This window comes from Homalodisca vitripennis, chromosome 4 (assembly GCF_021130785.1).
Source record: "Homalodisca vitripennis isolate AUS2020 chromosome 4, UT_GWSS_2.1, whole genome shotgun sequence".
NCBI classification, from domain to species: Eukaryota; Metazoa; Arthropoda; class Insecta; order Hemiptera; family Cicadellidae; genus Homalodisca; species Homalodisca vitripennis.
The window spans coordinates 169,679,920-169,694,540 of record NC_060210.1 but is presented as its reverse complement, the minus strand read 5'-3'; the positions used below and the strand labels follow the sequence as shown (position 1 = coordinate 169,694,540).

The 14,621-nt window shown below is 30.0% G+C and overlaps 1 protein-coding gene across 1 annotated transcript in view; it reads left to right on the top strand.

Moving 5' to 3' along the window:
* LOC124361289 (exportin-4-like) overlaps positions 1 to 13,865 on the top strand; it is a 72,258-nt gene extending 58,393 nt beyond the window's left edge. The window contains 3 exon segments of the mRNA XM_046815335.1: positions 617 to 835; positions 2,498 to 2,581; positions 5,327 to 13,865. Coding sequence (XP_046671291.1) covers positions 617 to 835; positions 2,498 to 2,581; positions 5,327 to 5,521 — 498 coding nt within the window. The 3' untranslated portion in view covers positions 5,522 to 13,865.
* The last annotated feature ends 756 nt before the right edge of the window (positions 13,866 to 14,621 follow it).

Genomic DNA, 14,621 nt, shown 5'->3' with positions numbered 1-14,621 from the left:
TTTAACCACCACACCTGACATATATCATGCAACTGCCACGCCCAAGTATACTAGACTTGTTTTTATATTTTAAAGGGTTTAGAGTGAACAATATCATTAAACTGTTTACATTTAAAAAATATTAACATAGAAACCATTCATAAAAGTGTCACTCAAAAGGGATCAGATTACTATATTATGCACATAAATTTCAACACTTTTCCAAATAAATTGTATTTATGCAGGACTTCATGGACTTCCCTCTTACCTGAAGAGTAATCTGTATCCCCCCACTCCTTGATTAGTCTCATCTTTATAGATATCTAGATTCATATTTGATTCTGGTCCTTATATATGTGTTTTAAATTCTATACACTAAATGGAGCCAGATTATCAAACACCAATACTTAAAATCAATAAAATTACTTTACATTGATTATCTTGTTAATCAGATATTTAAATGATTGGCTTAAGTTTCTTTTTCGAAGTCAGTCGCTATTGAAAGTTGTAGTAAAACATTGATTGACTAATAGTTATTATGAACTTGTTAAAGGGATTAAAAGAACGTGTTTCATAATGTCAGTAGTATTGGTATTTCAGAGTAAGAAATATTTTACTAATTTGTAATTGTTTCCAGATGATTACATTTGTTTGTGAAATGTACCCTGAGAAGATCTGTCAGCAGTCAGAGGACTTGTTGGCCAGTATTCTGATGACTATCCAGATGGGATTGATGACTCTAGGTCCAGAAGTAACAACAATGTGCTGTGACTTCATTCAAAGTCTTGGTTCACATCTGCATCGTCACAGCCAAAATGGCAGTCCAGCCTACCAGGCTCTCAGACCATTCCTCAAGGTGAATAAGAAACAACACAATGTGTCATTTGTGACTTCATCTAGAGTCATGGTTCACACATCCATTTCCAATACTGAAAAGATCATCCAAAACCGTTTTCCTCACAATTACCATTTTAAAATATGAAATATTTATTTTTAAAGCTATCTAAACTATTACAGATGTTTCATATTAGATTCATAACTGTTAATAGATTAGTTTTATTTTTGAATTTATTAAGTTGAAAAGGTTTTAAAACCGTATGAACAATTTTAATAATTCATTTTTCACTTTGAAGTTAAATTGCTGCTATTTTTGATAGTGTTTGGAATTGAGTTTTGTGGTACAGGTCATTTGGCCTCATCAAGATTTTTAGTTTGAGTTTAAACACAAGTCTAGCTATTAAAATTTTTGAAGTTAATAATTTAGCATCAACAAATTTAAATGCTAGCTTCCAATATCACTATTGATCAGGGTTGCTACAGGAGTCCAATAATGAAATTCCCTGACTTTTCCCTGATTTCCAGACCGAATTTTTCATTTTTCCCTGACTTTTTTCGACGCAATCCCCAGGGTTTTTGGCAATTAATGGGTGGAAAAAAGCGGTGTTGAGGCTAACAGGGTGGCAAATATAAAAAAAGCAAAAAATAAAGTGCGTCATCTGCAGGCTTGGACTCGGCGCGGCGGCAGTAAGTTTATTTGTGTAAAGGGATTTTATATTTTTCCCTGACCAACGTCGAAATTCCCTGACTTGAGACCAGATTCCCTGACTTCCCTGACCTGTAGCATCCCTGTTGATCTGTAAATCAGATCATAGCTAATCTCTGTAATGTCAGCAGCCAGTTGCAGATTATCAAAACCGTCTTGTGTTGCCAAAATTAGATTTGGCCATATTTACCAAGTTTATAAAAAAACACATTACAAGTATTGTACAATATGAGGTAAAATTTAAACTATGCAAGAGATTGCGAGCAAGCAAATTGTTGCATATATTTTTAAAGTATATAAATAAAATTAAAAGTGAGTGATTGTATTCACCCATTTAAATCTTTATCTCAGGAAATATTGCCAAAGTGGATGCAGGGAACAACAAAATTTTAAATGTTTTAAAAACACTGTAAGAAAAAAAAAAAAAAAAAAAAAAAAAAAAAAAAAAAAAAAAACTATAAGATATCAAGGTCTTGTAAAGAATATATGGGAAGAGATAAAACGATTACCCATGCTGCTTATAATGTTAATCACAAAAATATTACCATATTGCGAAGTGTGGCACACTGACATGGGTATGATCTCTTGTGTATTAAATAATAGTCCAAATGCATTTTGTGGTTTGTATTCTTAGTACCATCTGTAGTAAAATTGAGATAATATGTTATTTTAGTAAACAAAGTGATCAAGTAATAAATACTTCATATTTTTTATCTCATTAAACATCTATTCATCCTTTCTCATTTTTATTATTAGTAGGATATATACTTTTTCACTGATATTGCAGACCCCACCAAAGCATCTTTACTTATTTTTGCTATGTTGATGCTATAAATTTGAATTAAATAAAGAACCTTATTTATTTTGCCTCTGCACCTAACTGCTTCTGTTCAGTTTGTATTTATTTATAAAATTGAGATAAGGTGTTACATTAATAATTACTTGCTCTCATTTTGTTATGTGTATATTTTCCAGTTGCTTATGGACTTGATTTTGTCACACCAAATAAATTCAGAGCAAGCTGGTCCCGCCCTCTTCGTTCTCATATGTTGTTATCAGGTAATTATAAAATCTTTATTTCTTAAATAGTAAATATGGCAGTATGCACATTCTCATGGTTTAGAAGCCTTATCCAAATTTTAAAGTTTAATTTATTGAATTGGGATATTTCACTAATATGCTAGAATTAATTAAGAAAAAGTATTAATTAGGATGATAATAAATGTATTAATTATTATAAAATCTATGATTGTTTCTTTAAAATGTATTTATTGATTTAATATTAGTCACCACATGGCTGAGCAACCTCTCCTACTAGTCTGTGACTAAAACAGATTGCTGTCTTTGTGTGTACCCAACAGTATAAATGATAACTTTCAAATGAGTTAACTTTGAGGGGTAAATTTGGTTTGAAACTCCAGCTTTATTATTATTCCTATACCTATTTCGTTGGAAATGGCCAAAATCGGTCCATTCGGATTTGCTCTCCAAGCCAATATGTTGCCCACTATGGAATGAACACAATATCCCCCAAGTTGACCTAAAGTGTGACGTGCTTTGACCTGGTGTATCAATATTTTTTCATTAACTAAAAATGTATTATTTATGATTTTACTGTTGGTGGATGTGTATATATATATAGCAGTGCTCTTACTGTTTTTCTCTGAGCCACCAGTATGTGCTGAAGATTTCTTGTGGTAGAATGACCCCTGACGAGGAGACTATAGCAGAGGTTAGATTCAAATACAGCATAGTAAGCCGTTTTGGCTGATGCTATGTCACTGACTGCTTTTATTCTTTTAATAGTATACAAACTAGTACTTAATTTCCTACACAGTATGTGAATGTGAAATGCTCATTTGAGGTCTCCATCTATTGTCAGTCCCCAAGTACTTTGCATCTGCTGCTGCTTGGATATTAGGCAAGTGCAAAGATTTTTTCTTTCATGTGACGAATACAAGTTGCTGATTTTTAGCTTCATTAGCCACCGGGTTGTTTTGGTGGCAATTTTGTATTGCTATATTCATTGCTTGGTTTTCAGAGATTTTATCAGAAAGGAGTAAAACCGTGTCGTCAGAGTTATGGTAAATCCATTTAGGTGCTTCGGTAGACCATTAGTAAATAAAGTAAAAAGGGTCAGACCCAGGACTAATCATTGCGGGACACCCGCAGAACTGGAAGTGGATTAGATGTAACTTGTACAATCTTGTTATTTTTTGTTTGCTGGATTTCACCTACCTGTTCTCTGTTGGTCAGGTGACTTCTTAACCAATCAGCCTCAGTGCCATGTACCCCCACGGTATTCAATTTTCTTAACAGGTGTTCATTGTCAGGGGTGAAAATGCTTTTCTAGAATCCAAAAATATTGCTAACACATGTCCCTAATTGTTATAAAAATGTATTTACAAAAATGTACAATGATAAACCTAGTTGGGGCACTGATATCTTACACTAGGCCTAATCAGATTCATCACCGCTGTCATGGTCTACTGGTTCACTTTCTAACATCTCTCTTATATCACTTGATCAATCTAAACCTACCATTTCAAATGCATATAATGTTAGTAAAGTCCAACATATAAAATAAATAAAACTTGGTAAAATACAAATTTTACAGTTCTAAACTAGGCCTACACAGATTACAAAACTTACAAAAAGCTAATTATTTGTTTCACTACATTACTCCTGTGAAAGATAAATACTTTCAAAAACATGTTTATACCACTTGACTAAATAATAACTTTCAATAATATTACATATGTGCACTACGAAAGGTAAACAAACAAACTAACCAATAGATAAATAACAGCAAAGCAATGATAAGAATGGAAATTTGATACAATATTCTTCTTCTCTCTGACTTGTATAAAAGATCAAAAAGTATTGAACTTCATACAAATAGATACATTGATTTATCTGCTATCGATTGCTACCACTACTTTCGTAGAAAAGCATTATAATTACTTTATAAAGTGGCTTTTTCACGGTGATGTTTGACCGTCACTGCAGCTATGTCATCAGTACCTCAAGTATCTATGAAATTTCTCTTCAATATTTTATGATGTTTTATTGAATAACTCCAATGATTTCAGTAACAATTGAACCAGTTTGAGCCAGTGCAGAGAAATCTAAAGGAAGACTAAAGTCAAAGTCCTATATGATGGAATGAATTATGGCATTTTACAGTAGTTGATTAAAATCCCAATAAAAACAAACCCAGATAATGAAACTTTATGCACATAACATGACATTAGATTTGTAGATGTGACTTTGACAGATGAATAACAACAAACATTTACTATCACGTTTAAATGTTTATAAATTATTATGTTTATTATTCGTGACGGTTGGTGTTTAAAAACACATTTACCATCTGCCGATTTAATAAATATGATGGATAAAAGGGAGGTTACAATACAAGTGGTGTGTAGTCCGGAGGGGTTTTTGAAATAAAAGTAGGTCTATTATGTTAACCAGGGACTCTAAGAATGTCCATATAAAATTTCAGTACAGTCGATCCAGTAGTGTTTACATGATTGAGTAACACACAAAGAGAGAGACACTATTAGATTTTTATATAATATTATAGATTATTTATTAGATATTTTTTCGTTCAACTGAATAAGGATCTATTAAAGATCTCTGAAGTGTTGTGTTTCACATGTAATGTAACATTGCCCATAACAACCATGTTTTTCTGTAAAATAATCTAGCATAAAAATTTATTTTAAAAAAATGTTTAGTTAGATGTTATTTTCTTCTAAATTTTGGAGTGAATTTAAAGAGTAATTGTCTTTTAAACAGGAAGATTACCAAGAAATAGCCCAGAATCTGATAAACAATCAATCGGACTCTGAGACTGCACAGAGGCTGGCCAAGGCCTTCACTGATCTGACTACCAACGTTACACTGGACACAGCAAGGTCCCAAAAAATGAGGTTCAGAGAAAACTTCGACAAGTTTATCGTCAATGTCCATGGCTTCCTGCTTGTCAAGTGAAAATTGTGTCTCCGCCATCAAACCAGTTTTATGGTTTGATTTGTTATTTTACTGTATAATATTTCAATCGAGAGGAAAGAGTCACTCAAGGTGATATTATTTGTATAAAAAGTATAATTAATATTTATTATTACTTTTTTACTCGTACTCTGGACTTATATACTGTGTACTGTACTTAAGTCATTTTGTTACTATGTAAATAATTGTTACATAAATGATTACCAAAAGTGTTTTAAACAACGTAAAGCAACACTAATGAAAAGCCCTCTTTACCATTAATTTTTATACAGAAAAATACACAATCAGGTCCATGTATTTTAACCCTTTGAACAGTAATGATGGAACGACAGTCATGTCGGCGTACTTCAAGCCACCCACAGTAGCGATGCCACAGAATTATCTTAAAAGGCAGTGTGAACATGCATGTTGCGATCTACGTTTTTTTTAGTAGTTAACTACTTTGTCATCTTTTGACGAGTTTCAGAAGCAAATTTTTGTAGTTATATCACATCCCTAGGTGTCAAAAGTGTGTTATTTACATAATTTGTTAACACTACTGGGCGGAGCCATCTAGCTCATGCCAAACACTAGGATTCAGAACTGTACGATGTAGGACTATACAACATGAATGTCTATTTATATATTTTTTTACATATATATTCTTTGTATAGATTGCTTTTTTTATTTTTCCTATTAATTTTTACCAAAATTTGAGTTAAAACAAATTTTTTTTTAATAAAAACTTGGTTAAACGACATTTTTTATAAAAGATAATAATTTCTGAACTTTCGCCAGATAAAGTATCAATATAATGAAAAAAAAACAGTGATTTAACAAATTTTTAAAACTTGCGTTTTAGTATTTGTTGGATTTTTGGAAAGTCATTTCCAAAAAGATTAAACATTAGCAATTACTAATTATGTTTTATTTATTATTATTTCATGTATAGACAAGAGTTAAGACACACTTTTCACAAATGACAGTAATAGAATACGAGTTAATAGCTTTGGAATGAAACTGACAAAATCCAGTATAATATGAAAAACTAATCTTTGACTGTTAAGATTTAGTAAAACTTTGAATATTTAATGCAAAAGTATGAATTTATATGTTATGCATTAATTAAATATGTATGTTATGACGAAACCTAAATAAGTTCAAAGTAAATTAATATTCTGACTCTTTTCAACAATAAGTCTGTGAATCTGAGCAGACATTTTGATGCTTACATTGTATGTTCATTGAATAATAAAAGTGTTATATTTTATTTTGTATGGTTACTGTTCATAATGAATGTTACTTTATATTACCACAGTACTTTTTCTTTTATGATAATAGCAACATTATTTTATGCATCATTATAGGATGTGAAGACAGGGCAGATCAAACACCACTTTCTTTTAAACATTGAGTAACAATAGTTTATGTATTTATGCTCTTAATGAATGTTTGTAAACTATGTTTGACCCTCTGACATGTTTTTATTGATTTTTCTTAATACAATGTTTAGTATTTACAATTTGGTGGTCCCCATAGTTTGTATGAAATTTAAACCACATGTTGGACGAGATCTGCACTGGCTGCTTTACATAAACTGTCCTAAATTAATTAGAACTAAACTAGTTTACTGAATAAATTTATGTAAACTCAACGCCTTCATCCCCCAATCATACATGAAAAATATAGGGTGAATATAACTATGTTAAAATACAGGGTGTACCAATAACTGAGAATCTAATATTTGAGCCTTGAAAGTGTCAAATCCAAAATTTGGTATATTTAATATAGGTTGTGTTGTGTATAAAACTGTCATAAACTCTTAAAATTTTTGGAAAAAATTCAAATAACTGTTTTGAAATAACAACCATAAATGTATGTGTGGACAGATACAGAACATCTTGTGCACTCTTAAAAACTTAAATGTATGAGAGATAATATTTTAATTATGTCATAAGAAAACTTTTAATAATTGAAAAACTAAACATGTTTTATATTTAAACTTAATATTTATATCCATATTCGTTTTAAATACACCAAATTTAAAATGAGAAAAATCTATATATCCATAACTTTGTTTTCACTCATGTTGTGTGTTCAAATAAGATCAATCGTACTATGGAATATAGTAAATCTATGGAATGAGTAGGCTAAAAACTGGCTGTTTTATTTATAGCTTGATAGCAAATGAAGTTGAATGTAAAAAGTATTGTTTTATATTATTTTCTAATTGATGTACAACACAGCATGGCTTGTTCATTTTAATTGTATTGTTTAAACAATTTTAATTTTTCAGAGTAAAACCGTTCTTTGCAAATAAAAATGTTTTGAAAAATTGTCTTGTAATATCTAATTGGTAAAAATATTACGTTCTAAATAATTATAGTCCTCAAGTTTTAATTTTACATAAGTTTTGTTCAAATCCCAAGATATTATGTTTGTACATTTTATATTTATTTATGGTTGTAATTGTTTTAGTACATTTGATATTAGGCCTAATGTTCAACACACTCTATGCTTACATAACAACTGTTAAGATTTGATACCAGTATGAATCAATTGCTAGAACACCCTGTATTTTAAAATGGTTGAAATGTTTTCATTGAATTTATCATGCATCATGGGTTTATTTCAAAACGATCCGGCAACTATTTTGTCCACAATCCACTTAAGAGATATGAAATACCTATTTAAATATATACATTGTACAATAATATTGTTGTTACACTTTTGTATGTAACACTAATATATAGACATAAGGAATGTAATTATAATTATTTATTGAACTATTATAATTATTGTAAAGAACATAATACAAAAAAATACTTAGTAAACACAACATAAATTCTTTTTTAGTTCATTCTAAAGATACTCAATACTGCCGTTTTTACTTTTACTAGTAAATTTTCCTCTATACATATTTTTTGAACATATATATGTTTTTTGGATTCAAATATGAAAAAATAAATATTAGTGCTTTTAAAATTGAGTTATGATCCAACCACAGTTGATAGTGATAGCCTTTCTTGTTAGCTCCTTCTGGATTGGAGGTTGTCCTCCTACCCAGCATTTGTACTGAGTGATTTTGTACATAATATAATAAGAAACTGTGATGTCTAACTTAATGGAAAAATCAATTTTGGTTGGTAAAAACCACTGTTGATATATGTTATTGTAATTTATTCTGCTTTTTTGCTGTGGAATGAGTGAAGACTTGGATTAAAATTTTAAACTATTTGCACTTCCCGATTCAATTTATGGGGAAATGCTTGAATTAGTGTATAAATACTTGCTCCTTACTAATTGTAGCTTGTATACGAGACACGTTATTTTTACAGGCTTACACCATAGTGATCAAACATCATATACAGAATTTCCATGGTTTGTGTTCCCAAAAAAAGGGAATTGGAAAGTAGTATATTAGTTTTTCTAAGAAACAATTAGAACAGTAATTTTTTAATTTGGATTTGTATGAAAAATTCGTTATTAATTAAAAACTAGTAGAACATCTAGAGATTAGTAGATTTTTTATTCGCCTAAAATTAATCAGTGTAAGAAATTGCTCAGTATTGATTCTTGTTAGTGATCATGGCTCTATAGTGAGAGAGTCCAACAATTCAGTCAAACTGACGTCATAAGGTGTATGTCGCAGTCAACATGTGAACCCAAGCAAAGATACAAACCAACATGGTACAAAATCTGACAAATCACAACCATGGTACAACCAAATACATAACTCAACATGGTACAAAATATTATAAAGCAATTATATTATTGAACAATTTTTTCTTTAGTATTTTTTCCAATAATTTTGATTGGTTTTAAATACATTTTATAAACTTTACTTGTAAAAATACTTTTAAGAGTAAAAAATACTTAGTAACAACATTTAATACAATACTGACAAGTAACATTTAAGATATAACCCCTTTAGTGCTGCAATTTTTTGTCTACTGCCGTACGCAAGAATGCTAGCAGATTTTACCCAAAATGGAGTAATTTCCCAAAAAATTCCTAAAATTTAAATTTATTTAGTTAATTCGTTTTATTCATTATAAAACGTTTAAAAAATATAAGGCCAGAAATGTAAAATAAGGTACTGTGAAAACATTTTGAGTTTCATCTATAATACTTATTTATAATTTGTTGTTTACCTTTTGTTAAGTGTCACTGTAATAACAGTAAGTTAAAAATAACAAAATGTACCAGATTAATAGCAAAACCATAAAGAATGACATCAAATACAACCAAACAGTAATCATTGAACATAAAAAAATCCAGGCAAATTGAATGATTTGCTGTTTTTGTGTAGATTCGTTAGTTAAAGACAGTTCACGAACATCAAAACTACTAAAATCAGTACATGAAGCCTTTGAAACAAAATTATATTTTTACTGCCCACTGTTATTATATAACTTCAGCATAAATTTTTAGAATTGCTCTCATACTCTCTGCACCTTTAGACTAAATCATGGAATTGCTCACAGCAATGCTGTGGCATTTAAAGGGTTAATCACTTAAATCTGACTGTATTTCCAGGTTTATAATAAAACTCTAATGCCATACAAGGGGTATCCAAAAAGTAAGTTTCCCTAAGTTATAAAAAATTAAAAGTTGTAGATATTATATTGGGTTTCCGGGCTATAGGTATCAAGAAATAATTAGCACATTTAATATAATAATATACTTTCTATTTGCAAACAACTATGGCAGCATGTTATAAATACAACCAAGATCATTCATTATCTTTCTCAGTACAGTTGAATGTGATCACTTGTTACTCTCAAGCAATCCAACAATCAGTATTTAACCTCCCACCATGTGTTTGTAAGCATTTCTGTTATAAATACAACCAAGATCATTATCTTTCTCAGTACAGTTGAATGTGATCACTTGTTACTCTCAATCAATCCAACCATCAGTATTCAACCTCCCACCATGTGTTTGTGAGCATTTTTGGTGCTATACTCTTATCTGGTACATAAAATCTTTGATATATCCCCATGCAAAGGATTCTAGGTACAGTGGCCATCTTATTGGCTATACAATAGGCCCTCTCCTACGCACTGACCAACTAGGAAATCATTCGTTAAGAAAATCCCAAACATTATTAAGGTGATTGGCTGGAACACCGTATTTCCAGAATACGGTTTGGTCTGGCATTTGGTCTGCAAAATTTGTCCAAATAAATGTGGCCTGGTATTGTTCCATACATTTTGTATTGGTATGTCTCTTTCGTGCATTACTGAAACAGTGATTTTTTATCCCCAAACATGATTATATATATGTTTAATATTCCAAATAAATGAATTAAAAGTCAAAACTGGTGCTGTAATCAGCTGACTTCTCAGAAAACATCATCATTTGTCTTATATTCACGTTGGTGGCAAAGTTGTTGTTGTGGGCAGAGATGATTAACTTTAGTTGCATGAAATTTTGTTTTAGTTGGTAGTTTTAAGAGATGGTCCAAGAAATAGTACAGTTAAACTTTAAACATACAATATTGATATTATTACATTTTAAATTGAAATCACAACAAAATTATTAAATATTCTTCATGGATTTATTTCTTGATACCTCTAGCCCGGACACTAGATATTTTTATTTTTTTGTAATGATCTTATTTACCTAAATAATTACTATTTCAATTAAAACATTTTTGCTATCTTGTCAACAACTTTTTAATTTTAATGTAAATCTAGTATCATTGATTCTACTGTCAAATGCTTCAGCTGGTTATCCATAAAGTTTTGGCCACCAAGATAGCATTTGAGTTTGTAGAAAAAATTAGCCACTTGTAACTAGGTCAAATGAATATAGTGGATGACCAAGCCTTTTCCATCTAAATTAATCTAGAAGTTCATGTATTGCTTATGCAGCATAAGAGCAAACGTCTTGGATAAACAAAACTTCTTGACAAAAGCCCTCATCATTTATTCTTTATAGCCCAACAAACTTTAAATAGAAGTTCTTAATTATACTCTGTGTTTATCAACATAATTGTTGGCAGGTAATCAACCAAGAACATGCCTTGGAAATTGCAGAATATTGTAGCTATCACTTTTCCTGCATAACTTTTACTTTTTGAGGTGCTTGATCTCCTATTTTTGCCATATCATATTATGTCATTTAGTTTCAGGAGTTGAATACAGCACCCAGGTTTGTCACAATTCTTGAAATCAGAGCCTCTATTTCATTTTTTTTTTTTGCAGTAAGAAAACAAATAACATTGTAAGTCTTACAGCTGGCGGAAACACAAAGTGGAGTATCCATTATTGTCAGCATGCACAAGACCACAGGATGGTCACCACAGATACCAATACACCCTTTCTAAATTACTCAGTTGTAGGGTAATCTTTTGTGTTGATTCATACTGTGAGACAACAATAAGGAAACCTTCTATTTGACACCCTTTGTTTTAATGAATCTTTTACACAGTCAGCCTAAAAATTTGAAGAAACCTGAGGATAAGAAAAACCATTTTCTTTTCTTATGATTTCTGACCTAACTAGCAAAGCTTGTAATGGAAGTTACTGTGTTAATTTTATGTACTGATTTCTATTATATTTAATGAATAAAACAACACCATGTCTGCTCTTGCATTTTAGCACAGATTACCAATAACTAACATAGTACTTTAATGAAAACTGAACATTTGTGATTTCTTTCCCCTTAACAATTTAGTTAATAAAAGTTGTTTTTAACGATAAAAAATTATTCTTGCTCTTTACTGTTCTGACTTATAAAAGTACCATCCATCCCAATTTTAGTTGGAATATTTTGATGTTTTATACATTGATTACTTATGATTATTTTTTGTGCTGTGTTGTGTGAGTGTGTGTGTTCTTTGTGTGTGACTTCATTTCAAAATTTTATGATATATATCTGTTAGGACATTGTGTTTCTAACTTAGATATGTCCTTTTGTATTTGGTTTGATCAGTTATGGTGTTAAAGAGTTTACTACTTATGAACTTTAATTTTGCAAAGTATTATATAGTCATTGGGTTGAAACAATCTTTGCTGTTTCTATCATTTGTTTTGTTTAAAATATATGTTTTGAATAAAACATATTTATATTGACAGTGTTAACTTGTGTGTTCTCATCACAATATTGTATGCTGTGTTACTGCTTCAACTAATGTGGATAAACTATAATAATTTATTTGTAAAAATATGTATTATAGTCATTCAACCCATTTACTGTTTCATTATTATTTTATTTTATTTATCAGTTTAAAAGGACTATATAATTTATTATTTTATATTACACAATTTTATTAAAAAGAAAAATTAATACAAACTACATGGAGACACCAGCAATTAAGGTAGTGTGGTGCAAGATAATTTTTAGACAGACAAATGTGTTCCTCGTCCTGAATGGTCAAAGAAACTCGTGATATACTTCTGTACTCTAAAAGAAACTTGTTATTGATTACTTGGTTTTGACAAATAGAAAGCAAAATACAACTGATTGGTGTTTAGACAAACATGATTTTTTTACATCTCCTGCTTTATACATACATACATATGCATACACACATATATGTATGCATATGTTTTAAATCCAATGTATAGGGGCTACTATAACAAATAGATAAAGAAAATATGCAACATAGTACCGTTTCATAACTATAATGAGATTTCATATTGCTAAGCATCATTAATTCAGCAGTTTAGAATACACATTTGCCTATAAACTGATTTAGAAATTTAAATTAAAAGAACTCTAAATACATAATATATTTCACTGTCTATAACTTTTATGGCACTACAATTCTATGAGATTCCTAAAAATCAATTTTAATTGTTTGATTATATTTAAACAGTCAAATATATTAAGTTGAGGTGGTTTGTTCCCGAGTCTTTACAATGTTTATAGAAAGTCAGTAATAGTTTACAAGGTTGAAAATTGTGTCCCAAATCGGTGCCACATTGTGTACAGTAGTTGAGATTTAACCCACCATTGTAATTACAAGTATTACACTGTTAATTTATTTCTTTTTCATTATAATTTTTATTGTTAATTTTCAGTTCATATTTTACTATTTTTTCCACGTGTTTTGGGCTTTTCTTCAGAATTAGAAAAGTGTGTGTGTTGTATTATATTAATTTTGTTATAAAACCTTTAGTGTTGTAAAACCATTAAATATATTCCAATAAGAAAATTGCAATGTAATTTATTGTTTTAATACAAAAATCTGTTGATATTACTTTTTTGTATTTTGTTCTGTGTAACAGAAAGCCGTAAAACAATTAGTTAATTGGTATTGTATTACAACTAATTTATGTTTTGTATTGAAAGTTAATTTGTATTTTTTATTAAAATAAAAGTTTATGTTTCATAATTTACTGTCTCTTACTATTTTTTCCATCTGTTAACACCTTCACTGTGACACATGGCATGTACCAACTTTAGGACAATAGGTATCAGTGTACGTCCGCTGCAGTCAATGTTTTAATACCATTGGCTCCAGAAACAACGTGTCTATTATAACACTAGCTCTTAATCCTTCACAAACAACAAACATTGAGATTGGGCTGCAAGTAGGTCTTGTGAGTAACCGTAAACAGAGGTTTATTCAGTTGACTTTGTTTTGTTTGAATTTGTGATATTAAAGAATTATTTTATGTGTAAATACATACAAGAGTGAATATGAGTTTCTAATTTAAGCAATTATAAATCTAGTGCTATGGCTATCATGTGTTTCTAATACGTGCTTTTATAACTATCCTGTTAACACGTTCATGCTGACTGCTTATTCCATACTTTTTTATTTGCTGCCGAATTTTTTAAAAATAATGGCAAAAACCATACTCCTTTTTTTTGTTAAACATCTTAATTATAATGAAAAAAATGTATATATGTTTCATAATTTTGCACAAGAACTTTATTTTGATATGTATTTTCAATGTTTCTCCGTGTACCCCAAGGGGTACCTAAAAGTTGATTTGTCTTAAAATCTAAACATTCATGTGCCAGACGGGGTACATGATAGTATAAGGTATTTATTTTATTATTAAGTTATTCATTTCTGCACGGGATCACATTTAACAAACCACTAAGGTAGGCAAAAAATAACGCAATAAGGAATACATAGCAA